Source organism: Miscanthus floridulus, chromosome 8, assembly GCF_019320115.1.
Source record: "Miscanthus floridulus cultivar M001 chromosome 8, ASM1932011v1, whole genome shotgun sequence".
NCBI classification, from domain to species: domain Eukaryota; kingdom Viridiplantae; phylum Streptophyta; class Magnoliopsida; order Poales; family Poaceae; genus Miscanthus; species Miscanthus floridulus.
The window spans coordinates 69,778,290-69,795,737 of NC_089587.1; the positions used below are offsets into that span (position 1 = coordinate 69,778,290).

A 17,448-nucleotide genomic window follows, 5' to 3' on the forward strand; every position below is an offset into this window, starting at 1 on the left:
TTAATCATATATGGCCTCGTGCCCTTGCCCAAGGAAAACAACACTATTCAGGCAGCAGCAATTCATCACCAATATTGTCATCGCTAGCATTACATGTCAATACCTCATACGCCATAACATATAATAACAAGGGCGAAGGTGACTGCAGGCAGGTATGGGCAAACCGTGTAATATAAATGATCATTATAGCTGACAAAAATCTGGATGCCGAGTAGCAAAAGTTAACAACAGACAGTTCTATGTAACCAAAAGGGTTTGTGGCATCCTCCACAGGACATTCACGATCTCTAGTTCAATCCGAACTCATAAAACGGTACATAAAATTGATTCCAAGAATAGCCCCAGCTTCAAGCACCTGATGTTGAGTTCCTCACTTAGGCCACCAGAGTGCTTGCGGTGGTTGACTCACTGCAGTAGAGCAAGAATTGTCAGCTACAAAGTAGAAGTGTATGACCATCCAAATAGCATGCCACATAAAGGGCGTACCCAGTGCAAAGAGCTCCCGCTCTGTGCGGGGTCTGGGGAAGGGTGTCAGTGGCAAACCTTACCCTCGCCTGTGCAATGCGAGGAGACCGCAACTCGAACCCGTGACCTTCCGGTCACAGGCGGTAAGACTCTACCGCTTGCACCAGGCCCGCCCTTCAATAGCATGCCACATAACAGAAAAAAAAGAACACAACACAAGAACTCTGGGGAATTGACCTGTCTACTGCCTTAAATACAACTAAATGTTGATGACAATTCATTTGGTTACACGGGTCAGATTTTCATAACATTCCTATCAGTATTTTCATAACAATGGTAAAAATTCGATTGTAGTATTGGTTTTTTTATTTTCTGGTGGGTGCATCTGCACCCACAGCAATCAACGTAGCTTCGCCACTGATTGCTATTGTAATCTCAAGGTGACAAACACACTGCACACTAGCACCCTGTTTGGCAAGCCTCCAGTTTTCAGCTGCGCATCAGATATGGAGAATGCAGGCTAAAATAAAGTGGTTTAAGTCTCTACTTTTAGTCCAAAATGGAATATGGTGTACCGAAACATCCTCAACATAGCAAGTCCTCATACTCATGGAGCTGGGGATAGATCTCTGCCAAATAGAACCCTAAAATGCCAATGAATCTACATGCTCTATGAAATTGCACCAGATGAACATACTACAGCTAGCTATATGAACAATACCGCGTGAAATATAGCTCACGAATGCATTTCAAATAAGAGTGTTCTTTATCAAAGACTACCCAATTCTAGCTGCTTCACAATTACTTGAAGCACAACAGATCAACAATTACCAAGTTAACTAAGCTAGCTAATACCACATACTTCAGTAATCATGCTAGTACCAACAAGCAACAAACTACAATGCATGGGTTCGAGTGACTTACTACTTCCAGGTGGGTGGAAGCTTCTTTGTGCGCTTGTAGTAGCGGGCCAGGCGGTGGATCCTGCTCTCAACAAGAATGAGCCTGAATTTGGAGTCTTTGTCCTTCCTGTTCCTCTCAAGGTGCTTCCTTATCGCCACAGCCTTCTTGATGAGGAAGTACAGGTCCTCTGGTATTTCTGGCGCCAGCCCTACACAAGCACATGAAAACATGAATACAGCACAAATCACAAAATACCAACAAGCAGAGGTGGAGCTTCATTAGGGCCATAGTGGGCCATGGCCCCTCCTCATTTTGCAATTCTATAAAGGATGCTTCATTATCTTAGTATATTTTGCTTATGAAGCTTTAAATTTGCCACCCTCACACTCCCTAAACCATGTATATTATTATACTGTTGGCCCCCTCTAAATTTATCCTCAAGCTCCACCACTGATAGCAAGCGAATCGAACGAGGATCTAATTCTGACCATGTGCCTTGAGGATGCGGAGGATCTTGCTGCCGGTGACGCTCTTGACAAGGGGGATACCGTGCTGGTCACGTAGCAGGACGCCGATCTGCGACGGCATCTGACCCTTCTTCGCCGCCTTAGCGATCATCTCCTCCACCTACCAGACGAGAACCAACAACACACGCACGTCAGCCAACCGAATCAGCAATCCCATCCCAACAACAACGGAAGCAGACGACGCCCGAATGGAATGGAGTCTCGAAGGAGAGGAGAAGGCTCTCACGTCGGAGGCGGCGGTCTTGAGCCAGGTCGGCGGCGTCCTCTTGTACGGCAGCGCCGACGACGAGATACCCTTCCTGCGTCACGGAGCCACGCAGCCGCCATTAGCACACAGATTCACCAGACTAGAAGCAATAGCACCAGTTGCTACGAGTACGAGGGCGGGAGGGTTACCCGCGGCTGTGCATACGCCCCATGGCGGCGTTGGAGTGTTTGGCTCGGGCGACCGCGAGCTGGCGCTTGCAGCGGCGGCGGCGGCGGCGGCGGCGCGAATGGGGAAGAGGCGCGAGTGCGAGAAGAGGGTGACGGATTAGGGTTTTGGATCTTATTCAACTTATCTGAGGTAATTTTCATTGGACCCCTTGTAAATAATATTATTTGCAGATATGCGCTTATCGTTGCAAAAAGCCTCTGGGCCGTGGGTCTTCATCCATCACCCCCCACTCGGCCACTACCCCAGCGTGCGCGCAAGACGACTGGGCTTGCCGTCGCTGCCGCCCTAATTCGGCACCTTCGCCGGCGACGAGCGCCACCAGGTACGTCCTCCCCTTGGTCTTCCCTTCCTGCTGTGCGAAACCGTGCGCGCCCAAACCCTACCTTACTATTCGTATTCGGATCTGAATCCAATTACAAGTGTATAATATGCATGTATTATGCCTACAAACTTCGATTGCTTTGCAAAAATTATCGATGTGCTTGTGACTTGTTCAAAACCCTTTGGGGCAAATAATATGTGTTGGATGAACTTGTATGGAATGTTACTCTGCAAATTTTTTATCGTTGGGTGCTAGCCATGCTGTTGCAATTCTTTGTGGAATCAGAGCTGCTGATCTTTACTTCATGGTGTTAACCTTTTTAAGATTGATGATGCCCGACATATGTCTTCAATTCTTTGCTAATTGCAACAACTCACTCATCTCTATCTGTCAATATGTTCTATTTCCTCGTGTGTTCATTTATCCCCTTTCATTAAAAAAAAGAGTCTTCTGTTGTAGCTTTATTGCCAATCACCTCTATATCAACTGAAGCTATGTACCCTCGTTACTTACTCTTATCGCCTTGCATATATGGATTGCCATTTGTCTTTCATGAGCCTGATACTTCATTTTAGGGAAGAAAAAAAACTCTCTGTTTTTTCTGTCTTTTTTTTTCTATGGTAGAAAGTTTTTAAATGGGGTCAGTTAAGTATTGTGGCTGCAAAACATATGCCAAGTAGCCCTGTGGGCACAGTCCAGGAAATCTGTGACATGGTGTGGCTGGGCATCATACTTCACATTAGTTGATATGCTGCCATCCATGTGCTGAACCTTTCACTATAAGTACTCACTGTATATATGCTTCCTTCCCTGTTTCTGCTACCCTATTTGTGATGAATATTATGCTAAAGCATCATAAGATTATTGCTCATGTCATAGCAAGGTTAATTTTCTAAATTCCTCCAGATTTTCTTTGTCTATGTTACTTGATGGTTACATGACAGTGCTAATTTTTACCATCTCCAGGTGTCAGGGTATTTGGAAACGGTGACAGAAGTTGTGCTTTGCTGTAGCATCATGGCTGCAAAAATACGTGTAGTGATGAAGTCTTTTATGAGCCAAAGCAACCAGGTCTCAGAGCTTATTCCATTCACAAAGAAGATTGGACTGCCTGAATCACGAGCCTTGTATACAGTGTTGCGATCACCTCATATTGATAAGAAGTCCAGGGAACAATTCTCGATGCATGTCAAGAAACAGTTTGTGGAACAGACCGCCAAACCACATGAGCTTCAGAAGAAGTTATTCTGGTTAAAACGCCTGCGGATACCTGGGGCTCAGTATGAAGTCCAAATCTCTTTCAAGACACGGCTGGATATGGGGCGCCTAAGGTCCCAAGCTCCTTGATGCCTCCCAGGTGGCCAGATATTTTTGTCATCATCAAGTTTGAAGTGCCCAGACTAATTCTTAGAACTTGTATCCATTGGCATTTTCGTATGAAGACCTGCTTTTTTTTTTTTGAAGAGTTTCGATAAATGTAGCTGCTAATTATTCATCGCCTTCGGAAATCATGAATAACGAAAATGCAGCATGATGCCATGATGTAATGCTACAGATATGCCTTGATTCTCAAAACTTTGTTTTGTACTGTTTACCAGCTCCTAATGAGTCATACCGGTTAGAGCAGTGTGCTTTCCGTGCCCGAATCCTGGTACAGCTTCTTATTTCAATGCCGAGTCCCCCCCTGTGATCAGAGGGTTTTTTTTTTTTTTTTTTGCTTTGTAGTATTTGAAATAGAAAAGGCATTGGAAATAGTCTATTTCCAATGTGGTTTAAGCAGCCATCATGAAACAATCTTTTTTTAAATTCATGATAATGTTTTATTTATCTTCTTCTGGTCCTTTTTTTATGACAAATACTTTGGAAATTCCCCTTACCATTAGCCAAAAGAAAAAAAGGAAAAACATATGCCATGTATCTCCACCAATTATACTGCCTGTATCCATCTTCTTTAAATTCATGCCATGTCCGCAAGACATGCTTGGTGGCATCGAATTACTCGTCTTGATTCTACTAGACTAGGTGCGAGTAGCCGCTTGCTTCTTTGCTGGAGCAGCAGCCTTTTCTCTTTACATTCTGTGGCTACTTCATTCTTTCGCCACACCGGCCAACACACAATTTGTTGTTGTTGTTTGTTGTTTGTTTGTAATATACATAGCTATTTACATGATTCTATTTCTTCACAATAAAAAATATGTATTGAGGTGTTGCCAGAACACAAGGGGGAGAAGGCGCCGGCGATGGCATCTGCAACTGCCTGTGCGGCTGTGCTCCGGCCTAGGGAGGATATGGAGCGGGAAGGCAACTGAGATGCAAAATCCAAAGCAGACCCAGAAACTTAAAAGACGCCTGAACTAAATCAAAACGTTTTATTTGGCGGCGTCTACCACAACTGTAGTTATCGCCGCTCGACACCCAACTATCGGCAAGCAAGAATACAAAAACTCCCCCAGACATTAAGACGATCCCAACCTCCGAATGTCGTCCATGCATCAACACAAAGGAGCACACACATGGCTTTCAGGTGAATAAAATATCACTGTGCTTATAAAAACAGGTCGTTTGTCAATCACGTTCACTTGACATGCATTTATCAGACGACTCGGATGAACAAAGTATATGCCGTTATTATTCCCATAAATTATTGATTGTAACAAAGATGCTACCTAATAGGCTGGTACAACATCGAGTGTACATCGAAGAATGCTGGCATGTGGCTGTGAGTCGCCGAAAGCTTGCGCATTATCCCTGTGCAGTGCAGGTGAAGTAAACCTCGTGCTCCAAGAAAGGTCATTTGGAGAGTTCAGCAAAATTTGGATGTCCATCCATACTCCAATGAAGGAGATTCAGTTTGTTCACTTGGAGCCGTGAACCTTGCGTGCAAATGTCGCAGCCACAACAAGCGGAAAAGCGATACTCGCATCGCAGTGCACCTGCATTTTCCAAATTTTCAAACAGCAGATTAGATTGTTAGTAATAACAGCATCCAGTGCCTGGCCCATGCACCATACTATGCTCTCCCAATATGCTGATTTCAAATTGGTATCTTCTATTAACAGAAAAGGCACAATTAAACAATCAGATAATCATTCATAAACCAAGAATTATTAGAGAAAGTAATATGGTAATATTCTGTCAGCGCAAAAGTTGCACAGAGTGACAGAAGGAAGTTAAGATGTTTTGAAAATTATTAAAAGAACAGCTTCATATGTATATTTTATTCTTTTGATACCTCGTTGCAAGACAAATCAATAGAAAGAGTTTGTGTGTGCAGCATGATGTTTATACCAAAATAAGTTTAACTAGAGTTACTACTCCCTCCGGTCCATTTTATCTGGCGCAAGTTAGAATGACACGGTCCCCTAGATTACACTTTGACCATTCATTTGCTTTATATTATATTATTTATACTTATAAACTTATAATCATTGGATAGTATAATTCCTTACAAATCTAACCATATAAAGTTTGTATTATAATAGTTAAAAATTATTAGCCTAATTATTGGTCAAAGTTTTTAAAGTTTGAATCTTGATATGCGTGTGCGCCAGATAAAATGGACCGGAGGTAGTAAAACATAAGAAACAGCATCTGAAGCTTCATTAAAGAACGTATACCTTTACTGGTTTAGCTGAACCCTTTATCTTTCCCCATGAGACTGCTTCATCAGGCTGTGCTCCAGAGTCACTACCATCAAACTCTTGAGCTGTGTTAATATAAACAGCATAATCTGCGCCGTTGCGAAACATATTGGCATTGCATATATGATGCTTTGGAAGGCCTCCACCAAGAACTATAATCCCTGTCTTCCTTGGTGTTGCATGGATGGCTTCCCCATTAATCAGCCGTATATCTGTAAAAGATTTTAAGCTCAATGTTACATAAGAAAAGCAAAGGCAAGGACAGAACAGTGAATCATACCTTGTACAATGTCAATAATAAGGCCAGGATTACGGACTGCATGACAGAACAGCATGTCTCCAAGTGATCCATCAGTCAATGCGGGGCAGTATACATGTATGTTATTCTGGTAAGCACTGATGAGTTAGTACAGTGTGACTGCTGCCTTGAGATGTATACAAAGTAGCTTATGAAATTAATAACTTCAGTAGTTCAGTATAAGAAAAGCACGAAATTCATGCAATTTTTTTATAAGATATCCTACCTGGAACAGGAAAGGGCAAGGCACAGAGTCTATTTTTAACATCAAGAGTAATAGCTAACTGAGCTATGAACATTTGTAAACAAACTCAGGTTCAAATATAGCTATCAGGTACAGAAACACACTGCATTAATAGATTCCACAGTAAAGCAACAATAACTTGCTCAAATAACTCAACTGAATTTTTGTTACTTTTTCCCATCCAACATAAATCAATGCATAATTTGTAAAAAGAATCAGCACGCACCCATTTCTGCAGTTCTTTTAATATTTCCTAAGAATATACAGGTAATATTAAAACATATTACCTTGTATGCCCAGTAAAGATAGGAGCTTTCATCATTTATTTCTTTACCAAGACGAGCTATCACCTTTGATGGTGTCCAAACATTCTGCAGGTAACAATAAATCGATTCATGACAAAGAAATAAAAATATGGTCTACTAATTGTTTCCCCGAAAAAAAGATCTGTTACTCATAGTATCATATACAAGAGCTGGCAGGTAATCTACTACAACAAATTAATCATGTGAAAAACGCAGGCTGTTCTTCAGTTAAAACATCAAATATCCAGCAAGGTGTAACCTTATCTGTATTGATATTCAGCAACTTCTGCAGAAACTAATAGCTCATACTTCATAGATTTAGTTTGGCAAGATCTCACTTGTCTGCCTGTTCAAGTTCATACGCATATTGCTAGAAGAAAAAGAAAAAAAAGGTCATCAGTCATCACTCTAAAGGCCAGGAAAAAGTATAATGTCAGGAAAAAAGAAGCTATGCAAGCAAGGTCATGCAAATGCCAGGATAGTTCTTGAATCTTTTTAGTATATATTTAGTGTGACATGCTAGACAAATAGTTTTTTAAGAACTTTTGAACCCATATTGTAGATCGATTTCATGTTAGACTTTTTTCATGCTTCTTAGTGTCTCAGACAGTAGAAAAATCCAGACCCTTCTATAAGAAATATTTTACAGGTTGCAAGAAAAAAACATATTCATATTCCACTTCTAGTATCAAATAGCCATTGTATATGGCAAATGAAAACCATGTTTAGCAGCTAGCTTTGTTGAAGCCAGAAGAAATATTATGTAGTTTTGTCCCAGCAGGAATGTTCACCTCAGTAGATTGTTCCAGTAGCATCTGGTCAAAGAGTGGCATGATCCAGTTCTCAAACTTGCAATAGTTATCATTCGGCACCAACAGATTTCCTATCCGGTTCAGTCCTTTTGACCGCAGTAGTGCTCCAGGTAATGAAAAATCACCTCTGTAAGTTGGTGCAAGGCACTTAATGAGGTCCTCCTCTATACCCCCAGCAGTTGTAACAATAACATCCACCTAAAGAACATAATTTTTCAATGAAAAAGTTAGTGACATTAGAACAGTAGAGCTCAATGCATTTAGGTAATGTTAGGAACAGATATGTATAGGCATGCTTCAAGCAGACCACTTTACAGAGGGACATTGAAACTTGGTTTCATTCCAAATTTGAACTTGTGATACAGAAGTAGGAGAATTTACCATGTGATGCTGAGCTAGAAAACGGATTATATCCCGGATGCCAGAAGACACAAGATTTGAAGTGAAGCCCAGAAATATCTTGCACTTCACAGATTCTCTATAGTTAGGGTCAAGTTCAGCTTCATCACAATCTTCACTGGGCTTCTCATGCGACAACCTCCAATCTAACTTTAATTCAGCCAAGCATAGCAAATATCAGAACCATGCAAATGATAGTAGACAACTGGACAAAACTGAAAATGAATAAATATGCTGGGGCAATATTGTGCTATGTCATATAGGTACTTCTAGCTTACTCCAAACGAAAGTCCAACTACAGATGTTTACTTGACAGAATCCACTAGATTCCTAAGGGTTGTTTCTTCAATCCCAATCTTTTCCACTAAGTCTTATTAGGTAATTTTTGGTATGATTTTGCTAATTTGACAATCAAATTGACTATGTATGGTTTCTGATGTCAACTATACATTTCACTTGTTCTTTTTTTTTTTAAAAAAAAACTCCCCTAATTTGCTTCAACGTCTCATTGAGTCACCAGGTCGCGGGTTCGAAGCAGCTTCTCCGCATATTTTGCGGGGAAAGACTTGCCTCGGTTTTTCCCTTCTCCATACCCCACTCGTTTGGGAGCCTCCAGCACTGGGTCTACCATTTTTTTTCCGCCACTGCAGACCTCTAAACACACTACAACAGACCTCCCATCGCACAAAATCGCATGAAACTATCTTCTTCGCTAGGTTGTACAGTGGCCCCAAGCGCAAACTCAACCCTCCTGACAGGGAAAAAAAAAGTAGCGGCCGCCGTACCATCTGGTTGACGACGTCGATGGCGTCGCCGAGGTTGGATGCCTGGAACCCCGTGTGCGCAAGCGAGGCGAGCAGCCCCTCGAGTCCGAGGCCCGGGTCGTTGAAGTCGGCGCCGGCGATCCTCGTGAACCGCGAATCGTCGAGCGACTCCGACGGCTTTAGCACGATGGAGCGCACGCCCTCCAACGCCTCCACGTCGCGGACCACGCCGCCGCCGCTGCCTCCCGCGCCGGCCATCTCTGGAGTAGCAGGCCTCGCTTTCACTTCTTTTTTTTTTTTTGGAAACAGCCTCGCTTTCACTTCGGTGCCGTTTGAGGGAGTGAATTGGATATGAGATGTAGCTAGTAGGGCCCACTATAGGCCCAGAAGCAATCAGAGCGGTAAAAGGGCCGAGACACTGATATTGTGGCCCAGCGCCTATCTGGTTCGTTACTCCTTTCTTCCTCTCCTCCGGCGGGCCCCGGCCACAAACAAGCTAACGGCGGCGAGATCCAGATCCACCGCACCGGCCCCGGACCCGCCCGCCCCGCAGGAGCAGGATGTTCGGACTTCAGGCGAGCGGCGCGGCGGCCTCGTGGGTGGTGGGGCGGATGGGCACCGACGCGCACCTCTACGATGACCCCGACGACGCTTCCATCCCCGAGCTCCTCGACTCCCGTTTCGACGCCGACAAGGTCGACGCCCTCAAGCGCCTCCTCGCCCTCATCGCCCAGGGCGTCGACGTCGCACACCTCTTCCCGCAGGTCTTCTTCTTCTTCCCTGATCCGTCCTATCCTCTTCTTAGCTATTCCTGCTGCTGCTGCTCTCCACTCGGTGGATGCTCACTCAACTTGCTTTGCCTCCCTCGCTGGGCAGGTCGTCAAGAATGTGGCGTCGCAGTCGCTCGAGGTCAAGAAGCTCGTCTACCTCTACCTCCTCCACTACGCCGACAAGTAAGCCAAGCCGCCGCCTCATCCATAATCATCATGTTCTGTGCATGTGCTTGCTCAGTAACACTCCTAACTAGTACTACAGTACAGCGATTATACTAACTGATTTTCACTTCTTTTCCTCTCGATCAATTCACTTCAGGCGCCAAAACGAAGCCCTTCTTTCTATTAATATTTTCCAGAAGGATTTATCGGATATAAACCCACTGGTGAGGGCTTGGGCCCTGCGCACTATGGCTGGCATCAGACTACATGTTGTTGCTCCGCTTGTATTGGTTGCTATCAAGAAATGTGCCAGAGATCCGTCTGCATATGTAAGGAAATGTGCTGCCTATGCAGCTTTGTAAGCTGTGCGACTTGCTTCCAGATGAAACTACGGCTTTGGAGGAGGTTTGTCTAGTATAACCCCACCCCTTCTTCTTTATGCAACAACTCTGCATACTACATATGTATCTCAAGCCTGCCCTGTTGGTGATGTTGTTGCAGATCGTGGACATCTTGTTCAACGACAATTCCCCTGGAGTAGTCGGAGCTGCTGCTGTTGCATTTAAGTCAGTCTGTCCAAGTTGTTTACCGTTAGTATCAAAACATTTCCAAAGGCTATGTGAGACACTCCCAGATATCGAGGAATGGACTCAGATCGTCCTCATTGAGATCCTCTTGCGTTATGTAGTAGCCAGACATGGCTTGGTCAAGGATTCTTTACTCTTGGCTTCAGATTTACCGACGGAGACTCAGGGTGTTACAGATTCTGATGCTGTTGTTAGCGTGCCCTCCCAACCTGATTCTATCAGCAATGGGGTTTCTGATACTATATCAAGCATCATGCTGTTCCGGCACTACATCGAACAATGTTCAGGTTCCTCTGATAGAGAAGGCAACAATTTGAAACTTTCGTCTGTCACCACAAACAGCAATGATGATGTCGCAATTCTTTTGAAATGTACATCGCCTCTTCTATGGAGTCGAAATAGTGGAGTTGTACTTGCAGCAGCAAGTGTGCATTGGATCATGGCTCCTATTGGGGACGTGAATAGAATTGTTGGCCCAATTTTGTTTACTCTACGGTCATCTCCTGATGCAGCATATGTGGTACTTAGATACTTACTCTTTTGTTTTCATACTTATAGTGCCAAGAACAACTGTTGGCGGAGTACGTGTACAATTTTTAGAGGTGTATTCTGTTAGTTCGTTAATAGGACTTTGCTTTATTCAGATTAGTTAATTCTTGATCAACCCATTTGAAGAAGCTCTACTCTTGTTTTTGCATAACAAAGAACCTCGTTTCAAAGTCAACTTACGACCTTGTGTTCAAATTCCCCCCAAAAGGCTAAAGACTACCTGTAATTTCTCCATGATTTTTTCTTTCAATGGTTACCTTCTGTTTCTGTTAAAGAAGAGTTGAATTTGGCACAGACATTCAAACACAACTTTGCATTAGATGAAGGTAGAAATTTTAAAATTGAACTTGTCAATCGAATTTCTCTGCTGAGGATTGAAAATCAGGTTCTTTCTTGGTTGATACAAAATTTTTTTTTTTGTTTAGATCATGAAGGGCGGGCCTGGTGCAAGCGGTAGAGTCTTACCGCCTGTGACCGGAAGGTCCCGGGTTCGAGTCGCAGGTCTCCTCGCATTGCACAGGCGAGGGTAAGGCTTGCCACTGACACCCTTCCCCAGACCCCGCACAGAGCGGGAGCTCTCTGCACTGAGTACGCCCTTTTTTGTTTAGATCATGCAATTTCTCACTTTGACTTGAGACTTTCCTGTTATTTTGCTCTTGCAGATGCTTGGCAACATATTAGTTTTTGCCAAGACGATGCCATCATTGTTTGCCCCGTTTTATGAGGACTTCTTTGTAAACGCTTCAGATCCGCTACCAGACGAGGGCTTTGAAGCTTGAAATACTGACCATTATTGCCACAGAGCCATCTATTCCAGCCATTTTTGAAGAATTTCAGGTAATTGCTTGTAGCTGCAATGGACAATATATCTGCTGAGTTCTCTTTGGAAATTGCAATGTTTTATTTACGACTTTTCCTTAAAAAAAGTTGTATTTGCATCTAACATGAAATCTATAGCTAAATGTTTGCTAAATCTTGAGATCATGTAATGACAGTATGCCATCGTATCTATTTTAAACACATGTTATTTCACTCTGTCTATGATTCATGCATGGTTCCAAAATTATTTGTCGCTCTGTGTGCTCAATGTTGAGTTCTTTAAAATGCACTCTCAAGGATTATCCAGGAATAGCTCCTCCTTGCCTAGAGTCCAATGGCAACTTATAGCCAAATTAACAAGATTTAAGTATTGTTGTCCACCTGCAATTTGGCTGAAGACTGAAGAATTTCAATTTCGGAGAAAAGTGACCACTTATTTGTCATTTTGTTAATTCGTGTTTGTGGCATTGTGTTCTCTTGCTGCCAGGATTACATTAAAGATCCAGATAGGAAATTTGTAGCAGATACCGTTGCAGCTATTGCATTATGTGCCCAGAAACTTCCCTCTATTGCCACCACTTGCCTTGAGGGACTTTTGACACTTGTATTTTATGGTAATAATCTTCATGTATGCATATTTTGTGTACACCATTCTTCTAGGAATTAATATTTTATCTTGGTCAATTGCAGAATCATTTATTAGTAACTCAGTTCACTTAGATGGAGAAGATGCTGTTTTGGTTCAAGCAATCTTGTCAATCAAAGCAATAGTGAAAATGGATCCAGTATCCCACGAAAAGGTACTATTTAGTCTTTTATATAACGAGACTCGAATCCTGTAATCTGCTACTTGTTTTTCTTGACCAAAACAGTACTTTTCACAGCCAGCTAAACCCAAGTTTGACCCAGGTTGTTGGTTCTTTTTGCTTTTCGTTTTAAACTTTTAGGAAACAAAGTGTCTGATCTGCTTCTTCCTGCATGAGAGCTTATCTGATTCTGTTGGCCTCTTGACTATTTGAATGTACCATCCATCATTGGGACTTGGGAACTTACCCCTCCCATATCCAATTGACTCCTGCATTTTAGCTGTCCTTTTCATGCTCATCCAATAAAACATCCTAAGAGGTGTCTGTTATCTTGGTTATATGGTACAACTGATTCTTCAGTTCCTAGATCACCTTGTGTGAACAAGAAGTCAACAACTGCCTTTAGTTATAGTCATATTGATGATAATCGATAACTAACCTACTCAAGTGTGTAAGGACCTGTAAATGTCAAAACATCAGAATTAAAATGCTGTTCTTTTTTTTGGTATCATTTTACAGGTATGCTGTAATGTTCAATCATATATTAGAATTGTATGCAAGAATATATGCAGTATATAAATTACACTATCTGCTATTGTTTAGATGCATTTCTTCCAACTTGGCAATTGATCTGGTACCCTCAGTCCCTCACTAATTCTTTTACAGAAGATATCTGTTTCTCTTCCTTCTTGATGTTGTGACCTTGAATCTTCATTAAACTATTTATATGCAGGTAATTGTCCGCTTGGTTCGCAGTTTGGACAAAATCAAGGAGCCTGCAGCACGATCCTTGATCGTTTGGGTGTTTGGAGAGTTTAGCTTCATGGGAGATCTCACTACAAAGATAGTTCTTCCTGTTCTCAAGTATCTTGCGTGGTCCTTCGCTGCTGAAGTGGTGGAAACCAACAGCCTGTTCGCTTGTTGGTTTCAGCCAGCCCAAACCAGCCAGCCAACAGTGTTTTTCTCTCACAATAAACCAGCACCAGCCAGCTCAAACCAGCCCAGAAACCAACCAGCGAACAGGCCGCAAGCTTCAAATCCTAAATTCTTCTGCCAAGGTATATCCTAAATTAACATTCCAATATCTTATATGGAAATTGGTAATAGCTTTACTTTTTGCCAGGTTATAATGCGCTGTACAGAAGAACACATGGAAGAATTCAAAAGGATAGTTGCATATGTCATTGAGTTGGCTACATGTGACTTGAATTATGATGTTCGTGATCGTGCTCGTTTACTATCAAGACTTTTGCCATGCTACATGACTCACCAAGGGCCCTCACATCAACCTCAGAATGGTGATATCTATAAAGAGCTAGCCGATCATATATTTAATGGGAAGTTGCAGCCAACATCTCATTCAGCAAGCAACTACCGCATATATCTTCCAGGTTCCCTTTCGCAGGTTGTTCTTCATGCAGCCCCTGGTTATGCACCACTTTCCAAATCCTCAAAGCATGGAATTAAACCATAATGTCTCGGAAGCAACCAGAGGCAAAGCCAAACTTTCTGGAAGTAATAACTCCGATGCTGAATCTGGAACTTCAACATATGAGAGCAGCTCTGTTTATGATTCGGAGAGTGAAGGTGCTGTCCTATCGGACAGGGATACTGTTGAGTCCCATCAGGATCAAGAAGATAACCAGGATGCTCCACTGGTACAGATATATGATGCTAGTATACAGCAAGGCCAGACAGGTCATAATACTGAGGAAAATTTGGCAGATCTCATCTCTACTGATTTGACTGAGTTGATGTCTAAGTCAGCCTTGGAATCATGGCTTGATGAGGCTCCTGCTGAGCCAGTTGTTCAGAATTTGACACAGACATCATCTGGCCAGAGTTTCTTTTACAAACCGCAACTTTGAGCGAAAACCTAAATTGCACACATTGTTAGACTCATCTGGCAGTAATGGCTTAAGTGTTCTATATGCCTTCTCGTCTGAGGTTTTGCCCAGATCGCGCATGCTAGTATGCGTGGACTTATATTTTGAGAATGTCACTACACAGCAGCTAACAGATATAACTATTGAATCTGAAGAGGCTTCTAGCAGTGTGGATTCTATAGACCAAACATCAGAAGGATCTTCGGGGTATGTATCATCTTCATCTGCATTTTAGTTACTTCCATGACAACATTTATACAAGCAGATGCTTATGATGCAATTGTTTTGTTGGTTTGTTTATCTTTGTTGGCTTATATTACTTGTCTGCCCATTTATGATAAATTATTTTTACAGTGTCCCTACCATCAGTTCCTGTGGAAGAGATACATTCGTTGGCTCCACAACAAATGGCAAAGATGGTTCTTCAGGTCCATTTTCATCACCATCTCTTGCCTCTAAAGCTGTCTGTGCTTTGCAATGGGAAAAGGCATCCAGCAAAGCTTCATCCTGACATTGCTTATTTTGTTCGGCCACTTCCCATGGACCTAAATACTTTCCTATGCAAGGAAAACCAATTGAGGGGAATGTTTGAGTATGCTAGGAGGTCAGTGAACTTCAACCTTGTTTGATTCCAAATTAGGTTCCCATCTATCGATGATATGCATTAGAACTAATCTGATGAAAATTGCTACAGGTGCACCTTCAAAGATCATCTTCAGAAGCTAGAGCACGAGGACAGTGCAGAGCACAGCGATAAGAACCTTCACGGTGGCCCAGAGTGTTGCTTCAAAGATACTGAGCAATGCTAATGTTCACCTTGTCTCAATGGATATGCCAGTAACCTTCAGTGTCGATGACTGCCTCTGGCTTGTGTTGGAGATTCAGCAGTGAAATCCTGAGCACCTCAAAACCTTGCCTGATTACCATTCTCGCGGAAGGGCATGCCTCAGGTCCACTGGATCTTACTGTGAAGGTGAATTCTGAAGATACGGTGTTTGCCCTGAACCTCCTGAACAGAGTTGTGGCGATCATAGATTGAGGTGTCGGACTTTTTAGCTTCTTGTTGAGCGTTCAGTTTAAGATACCATGTGGATACTGTAAATTGTACATTATCAGCAAATACAAAGGGTATTTGGCAAGCGCGTGACTATTTGTAAGAAAGATTTGTTGAATAATAGCATCTCCAATAGTTCCAAAAAAATCATAAATGAATGAGTTTTACAACTAGCTGAAAATGGTGAAGAGTATATTTATTGGTTTTCTCCAACCGTTTCTATTATCTCGCTCCTAAAAAAATGTTCCACATGAAGGTTTCTTGGCAGCAGTTCGGTCTTCCTTGCGCACTACATTTGGCAGCCCGTTTGGTTGATGAGAACGAGAGCCATAGAAGAATCTCAGCAAAAGTCTTTGTTATTCTTGCCATAGTTTGTAGCGTTAATTTTCACCACCACAGATGTGGCGCTACCGCACTTTAGTCATGCCGAGTTATGACGGGCATCCAAACAGCTCCTTAGGCTATCCGCACCGCGAGCGCTAAACGCACCTGCATGCCGCGCGCGCCCGCACCGTGCGCCTCTATCGTGCACGCGCGCGTAGCGGCCGGCTGCGCGAGCGCTATTCCCAGAGTAGTACTGTGCACACGCCAAATACTGTGCACGGAGAGAGAGAGTTGGGAAGAGAGAGGAGAATAAAATATGGAATGGTTGGTATAGAGTATGGGATAGAAATAACACGGGTGTAGGAGAAATAGGTATATAGAGTAGAGAATCTCAATGACTAGGATAGAATATTCCTTTTAAGAGATGGAAATAGAGGTCGACGTGTGCGGATAGCCTTAGTCTGCAACCATGCCGCCACTGCCTGTCTGCCTCCGGCCACAGTCGGCCGGCAGCCATCCCCTGCACCCTCCAGCCGCCCACTGCACCCATCCTCTAGCCGCCCACCCAGACAAGGTTATAGCCGGCCATGACTAGCCACAGGCCACAGGCAGGGCCAAGTTAGCGGTGACCACAGCCTATCAGGCGGCAGTTATAGCCCGTTAGGCGGCACCATTGCATTAGCGGCGGCCATAACCCGGCAAACGGTAACACTGCAAGTTCTAGGCCAGCGATGACCATAGCTCATCAGGCGGTAGTTGCAACTACGCAGCCACACCAGGCAGGGCAAGGCCAGCGGCGGCCATAGCTCGGCAGGTAGTAGCCGCAATTGGCCAGTATTTTGTCATTGGTTATATTAACCCAGCATTTTGTCCCAGATATAACCAATGACATCTAATGGACAAAATGCTGGGTTAATATAACCAATGACATCTAATGGACAAAATGCTGCTAAACCCGTGTGTCTAATGGACAAAATGCTGGGTTAATATAACCAATGACATCTAATGGACAAAATGCTGCAAAACCCCTGTGCGTATATATCTGGGACATGCACCATGCATGCCAGCTGCGAATAGCAACCGGTGAACAGAATGTTGCTAAACCCATAACCTAGAATGGCAACCGGTGAACAAAATGTTGCTAAACCCATAACCTAATGAACAGAATGATGCTAAACCCCTGAACTGGCTGCATTCGTATTTCTAGAACTAATAAATAAATAATCTAATCTAATGAACAGAATGTTGCTGATATCCTGAACACTAACAAATCGTGATGAGATCAAGGCCTATCAGCCATTCAACAGGTCCATGACATAGTCACGGAAATTTTAGAAGGAACTAGCAATGAGGTGTAATTATGAGGTGTAAT

At 43.1% G+C, this 17,448-nt stretch overlaps 2 protein-coding genes and 1 pseudogene across 2 annotated transcripts; 1 reads left to right on the forward strand and 2 right to left on the reverse strand.

Moving 5' to 3' along the window:
• Positions 1 to 153: 153 nt before the first annotated feature.
• Positions 154 to 2,448, reverse strand: LOC136476638 (small ribosomal subunit protein uS15-like). Its single transcript, XM_066474559.1, has 5 exons — positions 2,292 to 2,448; positions 2,122 to 2,194; positions 1,857 to 1,995; positions 1,390 to 1,576; positions 154 to 408 (listed from the first exon to the last, which is right to left on the reverse strand). Exons 1-5 carry the CDS (start codon positions 2,312 to 2,314, stop codon positions 375 to 377), a joined length of 456 nt encoding a protein of 151 aa, XP_066330656.1. The 5' UTR covers positions 2,315 to 2,448; the 3' UTR covers positions 154 to 374.
• Positions 2,449 to 5,182: 2,734 nt separating this feature from the next.
• Positions 5,183 to 9,482, reverse strand: LOC136476635 (deoxyhypusine synthase-like). Its single transcript, XM_066474555.1, has 7 exons — positions 9,138 to 9,482; positions 8,335 to 8,502; positions 7,933 to 8,151; positions 7,124 to 7,207; positions 6,575 to 6,680; positions 6,271 to 6,506; positions 5,183 to 5,586 (listed from the first exon to the last, which is right to left on the reverse strand). Exons 1-7 carry the CDS (start codon positions 9,372 to 9,374, stop codon positions 5,509 to 5,511), a joined length of 1,128 nt encoding a protein of 375 aa, XP_066330652.1. The 5' UTR covers positions 9,375 to 9,482; the 3' UTR covers positions 5,183 to 5,508.
• A 180-nt stretch (positions 9,483 to 9,662) lies between these two features.
• On the forward strand, positions 9,663 to 15,919 carry LOC136476634 (AP3-complex subunit beta-A-like; annotated as a pseudogene).
• Positions 15,920 to 17,448: the final 1,529 nt, after the last annotated feature.